The sequence below is a fragment of the Anser cygnoides genome, chromosome 34 (genome assembly GCF_040182565.1).
Source record: "Anser cygnoides isolate HZ-2024a breed goose chromosome 34, Taihu_goose_T2T_genome, whole genome shotgun sequence".
NCBI lineage: Eukaryota > Metazoa > Chordata > Aves > Anseriformes > Anatidae > Anser > Anser cygnoides.
In genome coordinates, this window is record NC_089906.1 from 691,874 (window position 1) to 709,844 (window position 17,971).

A 17,971-nucleotide genomic window follows, 5' to 3' on the forward strand; every position below is an offset into this window, starting at 1 on the left:
CTTATTTGGGCAAAGGAAGTAAAAGGTAAACGTTTGGCTTGGTTCTCACTGCTATAATTTCATTTCCAATTTTATGTTCTTGGCTACGATTAAAGAAAAGCTATCAGGCAGTGTACGGGCTCCCAGCTGGTACCGTACGCACTGACTCACCGTAGCTCAGACGTTTTTCAATCCAGTTGAGAAGCTCTTTGACATATTTACACCACATTTTGGCATACTCGAGGGCTGCGTCAATGCCACCTTCGCATTTGATCAGCATTTCATCTGCCTCTTCAACTGGGAAAAAAGAAAAAATCCAGATTCAGCGTGGCTCTAGTTGATGGACAGAGGCTCCCCCAGGAGCGGCAAAATTTGGAGCTGGTGCTCTGAATACCCAAATAACAGCCATAAAAAGAGGTCTTTCCCTGAACAATCGTCATGACCTATTTCATGGCAATCTCATGCTGTCCTACCTGTCAAACCGTACAAGTTCCAGGCAGTTTAGACCTGGGTATTCCTCTACCCCCGCTTTTAATTAGTGCTTTGATTTAATTTGAAAACCACAAGTGGGGAACTCAACGCATTACTGGGTGACAACGTATGGAGTCGCAAGGATTCCTGTTCCTTGGAAGAAGATCATTATATCATGCTGCAGTAAGCAAATCTAAATATATTTTAAGTTGAAATCTGTGAGAAAGCAGCTTAGAAAATCTCATTTTTTTTTCCTTTGTGGGGACTTCATATCAAAAAAATTTAGTGCCACGTTTTAATATGCCAGTGACAAGCACAGACCCAAAGAGAATCGTCCCAGTGGGCAACAAAAGTGCTTCAAAGAAAGATCTTCACTGTGCCTAAAACCTTTTGGGACTGAGGCCTCAGTATTTGGAAGTCAGGACCTCACGAGCGCCTTCCTAACGAGACGTTAATTGATGAAATATTCACGTCATCGTTTGAATTTGCGATCTTACCTGTCATGTCTGCCTGCGCTTGTTTTTCTGAACTGCTTTTGCTCTTGCAGAAACTTTCGCTCAGCTGTGGGGAGGAAAAAAAGAAAAAGAGGAAAACGGTGAAGGAAAAGGAGTAGCGAGAAGTTGGGAGGATCCTTCAAAAAAGTATAAAAAAGTATAAAAGTCTGCCATGAATAGAAATGCGGAGGAAGCACGTCGTTAATGCAGAGAGATTAGGGCTGGAAAAGGACTTCTGTGACTGAACGCTGGCAGCTCTTATTTTATTACGAATCACAAAATATTTGATTATTATTTTTTTTAGTTCAGCTCTGAGGATAATATGATTACCTGAGGACAGTGGCTGTCAGAGAAAAATTAAGTTCCTCGCCCCTTTGTTTACACAGAAGGGCATGAAACGAGGCCAATTACCCCCAAAAGACCCACACTGCCCAAAGCAAGCAAAAGAACCATTAAATTCGATTTTAAAGGGCTTCTGTTTCTCAAAGCCAGAACATGAGAAACTTTTGATGCATGACTCCCATATGTATTTTAGGTCTGCTGTCTTGTCTGATCTTTCTCTTAGAATGCAGAACGTAAACCAGCAATCTCCACATCTCATTTTTCAGAAAAAAAAATTATATATAAATCTGAATAATCCTATTTATGATATAATCCTAATAATCCTATTCATCCTATATGCCTGTATGTTCCCACTAAATATTGTCTGTTCTTTTGCCACCACCATTACTGCAATAACCAAACGTTATGCAATTCTTTTCTGTCTGCTCAAGTAAAAGCCGTAACTATTTTTTCAGATGGTCAACTATAAACCCATTTGAGTAACGTGCACTTTGGCAAAAGACATTGCTAATTTTTTTATTAAGTTGGTCTCGTTCCTTGCCTACCGGAACAATCTCTCTTTCTGCAGGCAGGTCTGTGTCGTCAGTGCTGTCAGCATCACCGATGAACAAATCAACCGTCCTGTAAAATGAAAAGGAATGATAAATTAGGGCTGCAGAGACCCAGAGGAGTGATTCTGCCCCGTATCTCTACGTACGCGTTGCCGATGGAGATCTCCAAGTTGTCCAGGCTCCGGAATATCTCACTGTATCGCTTCTTGTTTTCGGGTACCCTTTCTTGACTATCGAGACCTGGGGTTGGAGAAGAAATTGTTTCACTGGAGCACTTAGCCCAGAGCTCCCTGAGGTCCGCAGGGTGGTTTCCAGAGCTGCAGAGGGACGCGGCTGAGCTCTGCTATCCCGAGTGGATTCATAGGGAGGTGACAAACTGCAATGGCCAGGCAAAGCATAAGGTGAGGCCAAAAGTAAGATGGGATTTAAAAGAAAACACTGAGAAATAAGTTTATCGGGGTTCCTTGGGCAGAACCCCCTGGAAAATGAGCCTGCTGACGTCCCCAGGAGACACCCGTGCTGTTCCAGGGCTTGCGATCAGACCCAAGCTGTGAAAAGTGCACAGAAATCTTCGTTACAGCTGCTCCGAGCTGCAGCCAGGGCACTGCCCTTGGTTCGGGGCTGGCAGTGCGCTGACAGACCTGGTGGAGGGGCTCACGGGGTGCAGAGGGGTGCCCTGAACCTGGAAGGAGCACAACGTGCCCCGAAGGACCACGTGCAGGGCAAAGCAGCAGAAGTGGCTGCAGTCCAGCGGTGCGCGGGCTGAGTTGCACAAGTCGCCTTTTCCTTCTGCATCACGTGCGCGTTGCAACGCGCAGAGCTTCCCCAATATTACGTACGTGCTTATTTACGGTGATAATCCGCATTATGAAATACTGCGTCTCGTTCAGTCCCCAGCAGGTACAACTTATTGGTCATGCAAAACATAAATCGGACTTGTTCCCACACGAGGGGCGATGGGTTCCTGCCACAGAGCTTTGTAAAGCCTAAGCGTGTCCTGCCTGCAGTCACACACAAAGCACGGAGGAGGTAAGCACATGCAATTTACATGAGGTGATCGGTGCCATTAATCTCATTTTCCACTCAGTTATACATTTGTCACTGAGGGCAGGAACTAATGTTGAGTCAGGCTGAAAGCCTGACTTGAGTCAGTGGCTGAAAGCCACTGCAAAAAAAAAAATAATATATATATATATATACACAAAACTGGGTACAAGTGTTAAAAAAACAAAAGAAAACTTCACTATTCTTTGTCCTTTTGACATTCCAGGAAACAGGATGTGGTTGACCTAAATCTAAAGTTGCTTCACTTGTAGTTGAGTTTGCTGTCAAAATGAGCAAGTGCTTGCAAATGTCACTTGAATGATGCTTGGTGGAAAAGTCAGTTTGTGTTTCATTTAGCCATAGCTACTCCTGGGCCTTGTGGCAGTCCTGAAAAATACAGATTCTTTGAGCCAGGGTTTGATTAGGAGCTGCCATACCATGAAGCCTACAAACGTGGCGGTTTAAGCCATGATTAAGCAACAGCAACAGGAAGAAAAGAAAAAAGAAAAAAAAAGGGGGGGTGTGAATTAAACCCATCTATGAGCCTCAGAACAGAAATAAGTGTGAAGAAGGCTGGGTGGGACGCTGAAGGTATGCTTCAGCACAGAGGGGTGCAGACCAGATGCCGTGCTCACTTCTGCACCCAGAAATGAGCTGGAACACTCCTAGCTTTACTTGCCTTTGAGCGAATAATTCATATTTTTGCTGGCCTTGCTCTTTAAGAGTTTTATGAGCATTTTACTCCGAAAGCGAATGGGACACTGAAAACGTGCGAAGACGCTCCTTTTTTTACCGTAAACCTGAAGGAACTGCAACAAACCGTTCAGAAAGACCTGGGGAAGGGATTAAAAGCACCGGTGGTGCTAACGCTGCGAGCCGTACCCAGCGCACGTCCTGGTTAATCGTGATAAACCCACAAAATCCACGTTTCTAAACCCACGTCTCCCACCCTGCTCAGCCAGTGCCCTGAGGGGTTTCACAGGGATTTTGCCAAACCCCTCACGCTCTTTCTCGAGAAGAGGCGCAAATATTTCATAATCCAAGGCATAACAAATCCAAGCATGTCAATTTAACGTGAATCCTAACGGGTCTTATTACTTTGAGCAGACAGACGTCTTCAAGTTCTTGTTTACCACTAGTGGAAGGCTGTACAACAGGAAGGAATGACTCAGTTTAGCAGTGCTGGTGACGAGCAGAATGAAACATTTCGCTTTTGAAAGCAGTCATTGTCAGGCACGGTAAGATAAGCCAGAGCCTCGAGCTCTCACAAATCTTTCGCTTATCTTTTTGCTTACAGAGGCAGGATGCTAGACAAGCCGGACCCAAGGAGTTTAGCTAGCCTTGCTGTAGCCGATGTCACTAGCTGCAATATATCCACAAATATGTGGATATATCCACAATATATCCACATATATCCACAATATATGCAATATATCCACAAATATGTGCAAATATCCACAAATTCATCCTTCAAATCCTGCTCACAGCCCTGACCGGGGAGGATCAGGTCGCGGGTTCACAGAGCATCTGGGTCATAGGACTCCGGGCCAGAGAGAGATGCAGGTTCAGTCCTTTTTGTCACTTCCCCGTGACTCTGTTGCTTCACTTAGAGATGGAAGCTTCATTTCGAGGCCAGTTATCTCACTGGACATCCCAGTGACAACTGATGCTGATGCAGAAGGTGATTAAAAGCCCACATTCCTAGTCTTGTTTCTCTTGAAGGACCTTATTCTCCTTATAATCCTTATATTCATCCTCATTCTCCTCCTTCATCTATTCTTTATGCAGCTCTTCAGGCTCCCTGATGCAGTTTTCTCACTGAGAAATGCAATAACAGCTTCAAATGCTTTGCTTGCACACCATATAACTATTTTTAAATACTATTCTTTAATAAGAGCTACCAAGATAATCCGAGAGAGCGTGGGTTCTGACAAGGGATTCTCTCTCAGGTGTATACTGGGCACTGTTTTTTTCCTATAACCTGCACTGTTTTTTTCCTGTTGCTGCACTGTTTCTTTCCTGTTCCTGCACTGTTTTTTTCCTGTTCCTGCACTGTTTTTTTCCTATAACCCGCACTGTTTTTTTCCTATAACCCGCACTGTTTTTTTCCTATTCCCTTGAGAATATATCCATAAAGATATGGCAGTTCTTCACCATGTCTGTTAGCTCTTGGGCAAAGATTTAATTCGTGAAAGTGGGAAAAAAGGTCTGCTTGGATAGCAAGTTTTTTGCTTTCACCTGAAAAACTCAGAGCCCTGAACACAATTTGCTGTGATGGACGTGGTTATCCCAACAGCAGATAAGGAGACTAAGACTGAGCCTACCCGAACGTCTAGCAATTTTGTCCTAAAGCAAAAGGATGGTTTGAGAAATTAGTACAATATTGCCCCTGGAATATAAAATGGATGTTATCACATTCTTCCAGTCTGCAAATATTTTCCTTTCTGTGTCCTCTGACGGTGATTATTGTTTAATCCTCCTTATTCTCCCTGACATCAAGCAATTCCAGCAGCAGGGCAGAAATCCCTCCCAGCACCAGCGCTGGTGCCTGCGTCCTGGAGAAAACCTCACACCGGAGCCGAGCAGCCGTCATGCAAAGCTCTGCCCCATCTGTGGGTCTCGAGGGAGACGATGCTGTCCTCTGATGTGCATCGACCACCTGGGAAGCCTGCTGCTCTTCGTCCTGTGCTGCCATCGCGGGGAGAACAAGCTCCCGCAGAGGTGGGCGTGCAAAGTGCCGCGGGTATTTTTGGAAGCCCTTGTTCTGCAGTTTTAGCAGTAGCATCACTTCCCTCTCAGCTAGGGTTACCATGAAATGAGATAAACGTCTGAGCCCGAATTCAGCACGGCACTGTCGACCGAATATCGCAAGTCTGCCTCAAGAGTTCCTGGTAGCGCCTTCCTCCTCCTCTGCGCTCGGCTTGGCAGTTCGCAGCGCGGCTTCTGAAGTTCTCCACCACTGCAAATCCCCTGCACGAGACTTGCACATCACAGCAGCAGCTACACAAAACGCGCTCTCTGTTAAGTTACAGCACAGTTTGTAACAAATTGGGCCAAATCAAAATCTCAGGTCTGAAAACTCAGATTTTCATTATCTCTTTCTGTGTGAAATCCTCCTTTTTTACCCAAGCTGTTAAAGGCTGCCTAGGTCAGCATCTCTCTGCCTGGAATTAGAACAGCCTTGGAACACCAAGCTTCTCGACAACGGTTTTGCAAAACCAAGACCACTTCCCATCTGCTGCTCTGATTTCTCACGTTATCTCTGTACAAAAGCCCTGGAACAAACTCAATTTACAAAATCAGCTAATTCTTGAGTAGATCAGAACTGCTGCAGAACAGTGTGATCACAGGAAATACCCGCAAAGGCAGATGTCTTAAATAGCAGTACGTATTAACAAGGGGATTAATGAAACATGTCGGTGTATAAAAAGGAGAATTTCCACTTACTACATCAATTCATTTAAAAAAAAAAAAAAGTGTGTAAACTGCAAATGTTTCTGAAATGTCTGACAGCAGAAACTTAGTGCAGGTGCATTAGCTTGCAAAATAAAAATGAGATTATTTCATCAATATTTTCCTGTAAAGCTGGCAGAGCTGTGTCTTGATAGATCGCAGCACCGTGCAGTGTTCAGCTGCTTACTAAGCCTCGCTTTTTAAGTGATCAAAGAGCTGCATTAAACTTCTGGCTTCTTGTTTTTTTTTTAATATTAAGAATAAGGAAATGTCAGCACCAGTTAAGAAGGATTTAGGCTGACAGTGAAGCCCACTAGATGTTTCCAGTACTGGAAAGCAGTAGAAGGAACTCCCAGTTAGTAATAGAAGAATGAATCTAGGACACTTACTGGCTAAAAAGGTAAGACTGAGCAAAATAATTCACACCAGTCATCTTGGTTTTGCCGAAGAGCTGTGGAACAACCCCCCCTTTAAAACAGGAGGTTCTGCTGATAAAAGGGATTCTGTGGGATACAGCTCGCCTCGATTTCTCAGAGGACTTACAGACATACCCCGTTCTGGAGGGGATTCTTGGTCACAGGTTTGTCGGTGAAACCTTTTTTAACATAAAAATACAGCTTTCATCAACGCGCGGAGTTCTAGAGAGGTCTCAGAAACAGATGCCTGCTCCTTGTGGTCAACGAGACGATGATCGTAAACCAACAAAATAAGGCAGACAGCCATTAATTGCAGTCTTTAGTGGCCTCAGAAATGGTTTTGCTTCCACTGGGGAAAATAGCCGAGCAAATTAGGCGTGGATGCCGTTCCTCCAGGCTGGAGGACCGCCTTGAGAAGCAGAGAGGGACACAGCAGGTGGTTGCCTAACAGGAGGTTCACATGCAATGCTGTGCAAAGAGGACCTCTGCAAGCCCTGGGTGGGTACAAAAGGGGAACTTCAGGCAGAAAAAAGCTCATGCTTCTGCACGGTGCTGTGTGGTGAGCACGTCGGATCTTAATGTCACTTGTGGGGCCCATATGGAGGTGTTGCTGAAGACACCAAAGCAGTCTGTGGGGCAAAGGTGCACGGAAAGCTACTCTCACAATACAGCCTGTAAGCAAACTCAGCTTACCAAAGACATTGAAGCATCCCTTCGCTATCCCTGCACGTGGTCACGAGATACAGAAATCCTATTAGCCATTTTTTTTCCAGTTTTTATGACAAAGACATGACAAGACCCAGCTGCTGGAAGGTGAAAGGCAAGCTGAAATAACGAATCTTCTAGCTACAAGCTTAATGCAGCATTTAAATATAATAGCAGGGAAAGGTCTAATGTTTCTTGTTGTGTTTCCTTGATTACAGAGCCAGGGAGCTTTTTTCACCTCTCTCCAAAGTGCCAGGGACTGGCCCTTGCTGAACACGGGACTCTGGCAGGAGGGGTTCATGCTTGGTACAGAAAACTCTTACACGCTCAGTAAGTGTTACTCAGATTCATGCTGATTACGTTCATAATTTAGGCTGACACCTTTAAGGACGAGGATTTATAGCAAAGTTTTGTCAGAGAGACTTGAACAAACGATGTGCAAGTACCAGCACGATGTACCAATCTCTTGAGACCTGCTGCCTCCTGGAAAAAAAAAGGCAGTTTGCATCCTTGCCTCTTAAGTAAGTCAATGTCCAGCACAAATGCATCAAAGAATTTCATCCGTCAGAGAAAGATTCAATGAGCTCAGCAGTCAGGATCATCGTAAACCCCATTATCACCTATATTTGCTAAGTGGCTGATCTGGCACTCACGTCACATCATGCCCCCAAAAGCTTACATTATAATGAGTATAAATGGTTGTATAAAAGGTTGTATAAAAAGTTGTATAAAAGGTTGTATAAAAGGTTGTATAAAAGGTTGTTTCAATGCCATCACGTACCACTTGGTTCTGGGTCCCCCATGGCCGAATCTTCACTGTTTTGGTCCGAAAGCAGCAGAATCCCAAACTACCCAGCTTTGAATCGCGGCGGAATCAAGCAAAACACGAATTCCTGGTCAGATGAGATGCTGTGAGACGATCCGGAGGCTGCATGTGAAGGGGACCTGCCCGAAACAAGTGGCAGGGGCGCCGCCGGTGAGCGTGCGGCCGCTGCAGCCAAATCTGCTTCCTGCAGACACGCTTCCGTGTGGGGAAGCAGTGCACAGCATACATTTATTTGATCATCCCATTTGCATAACTCATTTCGGTCTTGGTACACAGCACAGAAAGGACCATTTCGGGGTCCGTTTTTCACTTATGCCCACGAATTTCTGAGTCTCCGCTGCGTCGCTGAGTTTCACCCCAAATGGTTCGCCACGGGTGTAGGATTTTTCACAAAAACGTGGCCACCGCTTTAAGGGGCTCTTGATCTCATCCCAAAGGTGATGCCAGGCCACGAGGGGTGGGTTTGGGACGGGCAGGTGGCCAGGAGGTGGTGGAAAGGGGCCAGGAGGGATCCTCCACCGCTCCTCCACTCTATTCATGTGTGGTGTAAGAGCGTAAGGGAGCCTTCTCGAGATCACAGCCCACCTCGGTTTTAGCCCAGCAAAACTGAAACCTAACCTTTTTGGGGGTTGTTTCTTTAATAAAAACAAACCCTGATTTTGTAGGTTTTTGATAAGCGAAGGAAAAAATCTGTTGCTTGTATCAAGATGTTTTTCAGCCTGGGAGCATTAGCCCAGCACAACTGAAACCTAACCTTTTGGGGGGTTGTTTCTTTAATAAAAACAAACCGTGATTTTGTAGGTTTTTGATAAGCTAAGGAAAAAATCTATTGCTTTTATCATGTTTTTCAGCCTGGGAGCATTCTCCAGACCCTGGGCTGGGGGGTGAGCCTTTACATCCCACCCGCCCCCCTTGCTGGATGTTTTGCCGCACCTCGGCTACGAGATATTGATTTACCGAGCGCGAGAACCTAGCTAGCACCGCTGCTTTTAAAATCAGTTAATTTCGCCTTCAGTTTTGTGAGGATTTAGGGATGAAGCTGTGATATGGGAAATAGAAAACATTTATTCAAAGACTCAAGCGAGCAGAAATCTAAGGGAACTTCTGCAAACATTAGCGTGAGAAAACGATGGCAAAAATGTGACAGCCAAAAAACCAAACTTGTGCTCAGCAGCGAAGCTATTTTTCTTGACTAAACTATGAATAATTAAAACAGCTCTGTTTTCTTATGCAACCTGAACACATATTGATTCAAATCTGTTGAAATCACGGTGCTAAATCCCTTTCGTTTTATCTTCCTTCTTAGCGTGAGCTCTGACCTCCAAGGCCGTTTGGTGCGTGGAGAAGAGGAAAGCACTGCCCATTTTTTGGGGCATTAATCCTAGGCCCTAGCTACTTGCAGGTAGGTAAAAAGGGATAGGTTTCCTGCAAATCTGAGTGAAAATAGTGTTTTTAGAGTGCAGGGGCTAACTGTTTTTCACAAGTTTCTGTGGTTTTAAATGCACAAATGGGGACAAAACACATGACAGTTCCTCTAAGTCCTCTTCTTCCTCTTCCTCCTCCTGAACTCTGACTTAGTTTTGTGATCTTCCTTTCTCTTATTGTTGTCTCCGGAGTGGGAAGTCCAATCCTCTAGCTGCTGTGGCAGCGCAGGGAGCTGATCCGAAGGGATACGCTGCGGGCACATTATGAACGTTTTCATTTGAGCTCCCAGAAATCGTTTCCCTTTCCTCAGCATCCGCTGGAGGCTGAAATAATGCGGCTGAATTTCTTCTGCAAAACTTCTCCCCGTGGTTGTGCTTTGTGGCAGACAGATCTATAGGTTTCTCCCCCAAAACTTAGCGGCAGGTAGCCAGGAACAAGTCATAGCTAAGGCTCAGCTGGCCTTTCTGTCGTTAACGCTCGTTTAAGGTTAAAAAAATAAAAATAAAAATAAAAATTCCTGGAATCCCTGAGTTACTGCTTCTGTGTCGAGTGTTTCAGGCTCAGGTGCACACAGCATGTGTGAACTCCGGTGATTTCTGCTCAGACTCAGGAATTAATGATTGACTTTTAAAAGGCAGCAGGAGAACGAGGATGCACAGCCACAGTGAGGTGCTGCTGGGATCAGCAGGGTGTCAACGCGATGAGTTTCTCCTATCAAAGCTTTCCTAGCCCGTGTCTCAGTTCCGTATATTCAATCCATGTAATTACAGGTAGGTTTAGTCACTGTAATTATCACATCCAGTTTGTAAAGGGCCGTATTTACAGATAAAAGCTATAAAAAGCGTGTTCGTAAAGGTATTTATAGCCAAAAGGGTTGCAACAGAGTGTGTCAACACCCCCAGTCCCTGATTAATAAAAAAGCTAATAAAAGCTAAAAGAGGACAGGGGGTGTGACTCCTTATTTTCCAGAAATACAGCTCATGATCCAAATTCCCAGTTTCATCACTCTGTCTCCTAAACATTCTTGCTGAATGAGTGTGTCTCACCCTTTTTTTCATATGTCTCAGCCTTTTTTCCTTGTTGTAAGATGGTAAAACTCCAAACCTTCTTTTGCAGATCAGAGGTGCATAAAAGGGAAGCCCAAGAGCTCCTGAGATAGGGCTCATCTTCCACTTCCAAGGCAGCGTGGGGGTTTATACAGCATAATAACACGGTCCCTTAGCAGTAATTTCCACTTGCCGGTGTTGCCAAATCACCATTGATTGTGGAGCAGAAAGCTGCTTCAGCTCTCGTGTTACTACGATCCTCCAGAGCAGCCTGCAAACTCTTACTGCTTGTCTAAAGAATTAATTTTACGAATTCCTATTTTAGAACAAGTACAATGGCAAGCTACTACCGTGCACTCTGACAATACCCAGGAGCAGCCCACCACCAGATCTCATTAGACTTCCTTTTACGTCACCGCTGCTATTTTATAAGTCAAATATATTTTCACATCAGCAAGGCTTTTGAAGATGGGGGAGGAAAGGAACCGCAGAGTGAAAGCAGCTGTTTGCTTGGTGCACTTTCTTTTTTTTTCCAGTTCCCTGATGAGAACCTCGTGCCAGTGCTAGCTCTGCTCTGTGCGGCCCATACGGCAGAATATTGGGACAGGACATTCAATATTCCCTCTTGAAGCTCACCTGGTCCCAAAACAAGGGCCAGAAACCATCGTGTTTTCAACCAACTAGATTTCAGGTGAGGTTTTCCACTAGATTTAAGTATATCTGAGCTCCCAAGAAAGTAATATGCAACAGAGGAATAGAAAGAACATTAAAGACTCATATTCCAAGAAGGTCAGAGTGGAGTAGAACAGTAATTATTCTTATTTCTTCTTTTTTTATATCTATATATTAGTATATCAGTAATTATTATTTCTAATTTCCTAGAGGCTGTTATCAGTATTTCTTAATTGGTGTGTGGTGCCCTGGTGACCTCCAAGGGCTGTGTAAGCAAACTATCCCTACAGTTCTGTGGGTCAGTCTAATTCTCCTCCTGCCATGCTCTCACAAGCAGACGTGTAAAAGCATTTTGCATGGGGTTATGCAGGAATTCAGCACTTACAGTTGAATTCAGCTTCGGTAGCGGCACGTGCTTTATACACCCATGTACGTGTGCTGAGCCTGGCGTGAAAGCTTTCCATTAGCACTGAGCAGAAGGCAGTAACTACAGCAGCTGTCAAGTTCTCTAAGGTTACGGATTTACCATGGATTTTGGTGATAAGGGTCGCTACGGCGGGCTGGATGGCATCCCCGGTCAAAGCAGGGTACGTGTTCAGGAAGGAGGAGATGGCTTGCAGGAGGTCTGCCAGTCTGGCTTCAACAGGGCCTGAAAAAACTTCTCCTAAAATCAAGAAGGGGGAAAATTATGATTTTTTTGCATGCATAAACTCTCATCCTCACTTCTCCCGGGGACAAGTCGCTTCAGCGGTGCAGCAGAGGTACCCCGTTCTTCCTAAATACTGAAGTTCTTTGCAAACCAGAAAACAACAAACCCTGCAAAATAACAAGCCAGCAAAGCTGAGCCAGCCCAGGCAAGTCCAATTTCCACGTTCACCTGGCATAGTTTGGGGGCTGTTAGAAGCAAGCTACGAGCATCACCGCAGCTAGGAGCTGGCTGGAGAAGCATCACCGACCCGACTCGTTCGGCATGCCTGGGGTACGAGTCCTGCAGGAACGGAGCTGTTCTGGGAAGGAGGGAGGACAAAAGTGCTGGCGTGCAGGGCAGGGAGGCACAGCACTTCTGACAAATCCCAGTTCTCTCAACAGAGTCACCGCAGACACCCTTTTTTTCAGCCCGTTTAACTCACTTGCAAGTAATTGCAGTGTTGTCGGTAGCACTTGGGTGTTTTTTTGCATTGCATTTGAAGGAAACTTGTGCACTTGGGTGGCTAAGTGCTGTGAAATTTGATCTGTTGATGCAATTCATTACGGGAGAAGGCATTTGAATAATTAAATATCCACGCAGAGAGAAGGCACCCTAAATTATCCGAGGGCCATCTAAATTCATTGTTTTAAATACTGCAGCAAGAACGGCGCTGGGTTGCTTTTGCCCACGGTTGTGATATGTTGAACGTTAAGCTGTAAGCAAATAAATGGAATTTTGAAGGTTTACCTTTTCGGAAGAGCTCCCTTAAGTTCTGAAATCTCCCGTCGATGTCCCTCAGGTGTTTGGCGACGCGAGACACCTCGCCGGCCATGGGGTCCCTGCGGCTGCCCTGGTCCCCAGGGACAGGGCTCTGCACCGAAGCCCAGACAGCAGCCAGGAATTTGGAGTCGTGGCCCGGTGGAAGGAGCCTGCTGTGGGGCAACCTGCCCACGGTCCGAGCAGAACCGGCGTCATCCCAGGCACCCGTCCCGTTCATGGCACAGCTGCGGCGCTGCGCTTCCCAGTCCCCCGGGTGAGCTTTTTATTTCTCGGGCTATGTTTTGGGGAGCAGACTCCCAAAGTCCTGCAGGTCCTGAGCACGCCTCTCGCTCATCGAAGGGAAGAGGAGCGGCATTCTGTAAAAGCCGCTGGAGACGCAAGATGAAATACACGGAAAGAGATGGAGGGGGCGAGATGAATTCCCATGCTCTCAGCATTTATTCACTTTCTAATCCAGGAGAGCTGTAGCCAGTGTCTTCTAGGTTTCTAGCATCTTCATCCTGCTAGGTTTTAATTACCGAATTTCCTTGTACCCTTTTCAGCAAATAGAAACCTGAGTTTAGGAAACTTTTTCCTAGCAAAACTTGGAAATCAAAACAAGCCCCAAATATCCGTATGCAAAGGCACTGCATTTCCATATCGGTCTCTCTTATTTACCATACCTTTATCTGCAAGTAAAAACGTTGTCTTGGGCAACCTGTAGAGAATATTTCCCACCTCTTCCATGGCCTGTCTTCAGCTGAAAGATGGATCAGGAAAAAGCCACGGCCTCTCCGAGGGAGGAATCTCTTGGCCATTTACTCCAAGTCCCGCGGCATCTCGGCGTGTGCTGATGGAGCCAGAAAAGTGTCCTCGTTCCCTCCCGGGGGCTGCAGAGGGGCTCCGGAGGCTCCGCCGCGTCCTGCCCCGTGCCAGCCCCTGCAGGGGAGCGGAGCTACGTGCCGCCTGCGTGGGGTGAGTCTGAAACCCCAGGCAGGTGTCAGCCGATGCGGATTTTCCACATTCCTCTCGGGAGTTATGAAATTACTCACTTCCCAGGCTATCTCTGCCATCTGTGGGATCAGGCTGATCCTCCTACCTGGCTCGCATTAACTCTTTGCTTTCTAAAGCCTCTGAAGCATCTTCGTGATTCTGCACATTTCTTCCTAGGTTATAGGTACAGTGCAGCGTGGCCTTTTGGGGGAAGCATTGTGTGACGTGAGAAAAAAGTAAAGCAAGAATTACGCAGCCTTAAAGTATAACTTTTGAAGAGAATAAATATATCTTTTTTAAGTAAAGCAAGAATCACACAGTCTTATTGTAAAGCATAACACTTGAATAAATATATCTTTTTTAAGTAAAGCAAGAATCACAGTCTTACTGTAAAGTATAACACTTGAAAAGAATAAATATATCTTTTTTAAGTAAAGCAAGAATCACAGTCTTACTGTAAAGTATAACACTTGAAAAGAATAAATATCTTTTTTTTTTTTTCACTAAAGGATACTTAGAAACAACCATAAGCATTCAAATACCGTTTGTTCTACACCCTATACATATAAAACATGAGCATGACAGATGAAACCGGAGCTAAATGCCTTACAACGCCACGCAACGCTTCCATGCAGCGAATTGGTCGGGGTGATTTTCATATCTGATGGAACTTGAGAAATAATGGTCGTGGCTGATTGTTCCTTGCAGGATTTTTCTCTCACCCGCGGCCAGCCCCGGGTGCAGTGCTGTGTTCACTCACTAGGCAGAGCATCTGTGGTCGACGTCCCCCCTCGTTATCAGATCTCCGGAGCGGCTCCTGCCCACGATGCGGCTTGAAGATCTGGCGTTGTTGGCTTCCGACGTCCTGCAAAGCCTTCTTGGTTATAAGACAGGAGCGTCTCCAGCTCAGCTTTTGTCCAAAGTACATGCGAAAGCATCATGGCCTCTTTTACTTGGCCAAAAAAAATAAAAAAATTGAAAGAAATTGAAAGAAAAAAAAAAGAAATTGAAATTGAAGAAGAGGAAACAAAGCTCTAGCCTCTCGTTATTAGAATGATGATGGTCGTAGCACTTCCCAGTGCCAGCAGCTTCACTTTTCACAGCTGCTCAGTGGCCCTTTCTTGGCCTGTATTTTCTTTTTCCTCAACACAATAATCCAAGAAAAGAATAACTTTTGGTTTTGAACCCAAGATAATAAAAATACCGTGCTTTAAAAAAAAAAAAAAAAGTAGGGCTGGTAAAAGTCCCCTTTTTATATTATTTTACTTTACGTAAATTTTGGTGTAGCGTGTCCTTTTATTGGCATCAGAGTCCCATGGGGACGAGAAGCACAAGCTGAATGCCAGCTAATAGCCACGGTACTCACACGGGCAGCACTTACAGGTGAAAACATTGCCCTTTGCCTCCCTCTTATTTCTCCATGTTCCTTTTTAGTGATTGATTTATTTGTTTTAATACAGCTGTAAGCGTTTGCCCTACTAAGCAGACGTTGCCGCAGGTAAATGGAGTACTGCTTTATTACTGACCATCAGAGCACGCCGGACAGGGGAGTTTCACTCGCCCAGCAGGTGTGTGACCCGAAAGGACTCTCAGATTTTATTTGCATCCCTTCGCGCGGTGCCCATGTGCCATACAAAAATACAGGGAGCGCCTTGAAAAGGAAGTACCCTTCTTGCTGTGCATAACGCAGCGTCCCTCCCATCCATTTGTTTTCCAGGACTTCTTCCCTCGCCTACCTGCCAGACTTGCCGGGTAAAGAGAAGGGAGGATTAAGCGAGAAAACGAGTTGAACGAGCTGGCCCTGCACAGCCTCTCTGTCTCTCTTCAATACGCACATTACTTCCCAGGTCCTTCATGCATCCAACGAAGCTTTTTCAAACTCTCAGCTCACCCCCCAGGGATATAATGGAGAACCCAGAAAGGAGCAAACGAACGAATCCCTCCCATTGTGCTGCTACCCTTCAGAGCCCTGGGTTCCAGACAGGGGAGGGTGGGTGCTGCACGATTCTCTGCAGGCTCCATGAGCAAATTTTTGGTTACCGAGCGTGCACCCCAAGGTGTAAAACTGCCCTCTTAGCTGCTCAGAGAGTCACCTCGATACAAGTCTGTTGAAACTGAAAGGGCGAAGCAGAGAGCTGCTGGCTAAGGATGTGTGCTCAGGAAAAGCTGTACAAGGGAGCAGAACTCATTTGTCCTCGAACAATTTACCTTTCAGAATACTAACGCAATTTTAGCAGACTTTTATAACACTGATGTTGGTGTTGCTGTTGAGAGGCAGCCAGGCTGGGGGCAGCAACCCAAGGGACGTCCCCAGCCAAGTCAGCCCCTACGAAGACTCCTCATCCTCCCCTTTCCCCTCTTCATCCCTGGCCTCCGTCCTCTTGTCCACCTTGTACTTGAGGCGGCGGAGGGGGTCGGTGATGCTTCTCCTAGCCCAGTCGTCGAAATCCTCTGCCAAGAGAAAATTCCTGTCCACCAGCTCGGCAGCCTCCTGCCAGTTTCGGAAGCAGGCAGGGCCCAGGCGGCTGATCTCCTCCACGGCGTCCCCAGCGATGACCTCCCCGTTCGGCTTCAGCACCACCACCCTGGGCACGTCGGACACCGCGAAGCGCTGCTCCAGCTCCCTGGGAAGGGAAAAAAAAAAAACAAACTCAAATCAAGACACGTCACGGTCCTCCCGCCGCACCCTGAGCTCCTTATTTTGTTCATTAGGATGGGTAAGAAAAAGGGAGGCTGCCGTACGCGCTGCGGGATTATGTGCAGGTCCCGTATGGAGTTAAGTGATGCTTGGCTGCTTGCTGAATATCTGCCTCGGGCAGAAGTGGCCTTTGGAAGCAAGACAGGATAAAAAAATCACCCTTCTCGTTGGTTTAAGCGCCGGTAATTATGCAGAGCAGAGCCACATGCAGGTCTCTGCAGGGCCAGTAAGAGGGGAAGGGATCCAGGTCCTCGGGATAACTGCTGCAACTCGTTTTACACGAGCAGCGCACGGCTAACCATAGCAGCAAGAACCCCCGAAACTGTGCCGTGCTCCTGTCTGAGAAGGGGCTGGAAGTAATCCCGAGGATTAACCGCAGCTCGCCCCGTGGCTGACGAGGTTGCGGTGGATCCGTGCGCGTCTCCCACCCGTCCCACCGCACAGGTCAGTGACCGCTGCCGTTTTACGTGCCCTGCCCCGGGGGGATGCTTCACGGCCGGAGCTCCTCGGACGTAGAGGCACGCCCGAACGCCGCGACCCTACCTTTTGAACCGGTCCCCGAAGGGTAAGGCCAGCCACCTCTTGGGCATGGTCCTGAGGAAGGCGTCCTGCTGCTGGGCGGTGGCATCCCGGGAGACGTAGACGAGGCCGAGCTGCGAAGCCCGCTCCACGTAGAACTCGTCCGTCAGCCTCACGAAGAAGTCCCTGAGCACCGGGGCGAACCGCCGGCACCGCGGGCACCCGGCCGCCCCGAAGTACAGCAGCAGCACCTTGTTCTCCAGGGCCTGGCCCAGCTCCCGCTCGGTCTCCACCTCGTCCCGGTCCCCGTTGTTCACCACCAGCACCTTCCCGGCGAACAGGGAGGCCATGGGTGGCCTCGGCGGACCTCCCAGCGATTTACCGGCCGCTGAGCGCCCGGTTTGTGCGGGCTGGGAGGATGCAAGGTGCCCCCCCTCCCCCCCCCCCGCTCCCAGCTATTAATAGGGGCGGATTGCGCCCAGCCTCCCGCGATCCGCTTAAACCGGGAGGCCAGCGCTTGGAGGGACTTCGGAGGCCGGTACCAGTGCGGAGGCCAGAGGCCAGTACCGGTGCAGAGGCCGGAGGCCGGTACCGGTGCTGAGGCCAGAGGCCGGTACCGGTGCTGAGGTCGGTACCGGTGCGGAGGTGGAGGTCGGTACCGGTGCGCCAGAGGCGGTGCTGAGGTCGGTACTGGTGCGGAGGCCGGAGGCCAGTACCGGTGCAGAGGCCGGAGGTCGGTACCGGTGCTGAGGTCGGTACCGGTGCAGAGGCCAGAGGCCGGTACCAGTGCGGAGGCTGGTACCAGTGCGGAGGCCAGAGGTCGGTACCGGTGCGGAGGTCGGTACTGGTGCGGAGGCCGGAGGCCGGTACCGGTGCGGAGGCCGGTACCG

At 47.4% G+C, this 17,971-nt stretch overlaps 2 protein-coding genes and 1 long non-coding RNA gene across 6 annotated transcripts in view; 1 reads left to right on the forward strand and 2 right to left on the reverse strand.

Moving 5' to 3' along the window:
• The window catches only part of GMIP (GEM interacting protein), a 23,793-nt gene extending 10,055 nt beyond the window's left edge, over positions 1-13,738 (reverse strand). The window contains exons 1-6 of one of the 3 annotated variants that reach the window (XM_048054927.2): positions 12,860-13,738; positions 11,951-12,088; positions 1,984-2,077; positions 1,832-1,907; positions 948-1,011; positions 151-276 (exon numbers count right to left, since the gene is read on the reverse strand). In XM_048054927.2, coding sequence (XP_047910884.2) covers positions 151-276; positions 948-1,011; positions 1,832-1,907; positions 1,984-2,077; positions 11,951-12,088; positions 12,860-13,109 — 748 coding nt within the window. In that variant the 5' untranslated portion in view covers positions 13,110-13,738. Of the gene's footprint in view, positions 1-150; positions 277-947; positions 1,012-1,831; positions 1,908-1,983; positions 2,078-8,236; positions 8,377-11,809; positions 12,089-12,859 lie in introns of those variants that run through there. The other 2 variants (XM_048054928.2, XM_013201810.3) reach the window with 2 other exon arrangements.
• On the forward strand, positions 4,968-14,365 carry LOC125181114 (uncharacterized). 2 transcript variants are annotated; one of them, XR_010827150.1, is made up of 5 exons: positions 4,968-7,785; positions 9,588-9,683; positions 10,341-12,403; positions 12,912-13,145; positions 13,632-14,365. It is a non-coding gene; the product is annotated as an uncharacterized lncRNA (long non-coding RNA). The 2 variants fall into 2 exon arrangements; XR_010827151.1 differs by having other exon boundaries at positions 4,968-5,602; positions 5,681-9,683.
• A 998-nt stretch (positions 14,366-15,363) lies between these two features.
• Positions 15,364-17,713, reverse strand: NXNL1 (nucleoredoxin like 1). The gene is made up of 2 exons (XM_013201815.3): positions 17,106-17,713; positions 15,364-16,488 (listed from the first exon to the last, which is right to left on the reverse strand). Exons 1-2 carry the CDS (start codon positions 17,429-17,431, stop codon positions 16,191-16,193), a joined length of 624 nt encoding a protein of 207 aa, XP_013057269.3. The 5' UTR covers positions 17,432-17,713; the 3' UTR covers positions 15,364-16,190.
• Between the last annotated feature and the right edge of the window lie 258 nt (positions 17,714-17,971).

What these genes read in the sequence shown, in the direction of transcription:
- NXNL1 (XM_013201815.3), bottom strand. Translation starts at nt 17,431, where the DNA reads ATGGCCTCCCTGTTCGCCGGGAAGGTGCTGGTGGTGAACAACGGGGAC. An exon ending in TTCGGGGACCGGTTCAAAAG is followed by an intron (nt 16,489 to 17,105) that starts GTAGGGTCGCGG and finishes TTCCCTTCCCAG; the next exon opens with GGAGCTGGAGCAGCGCTTCG.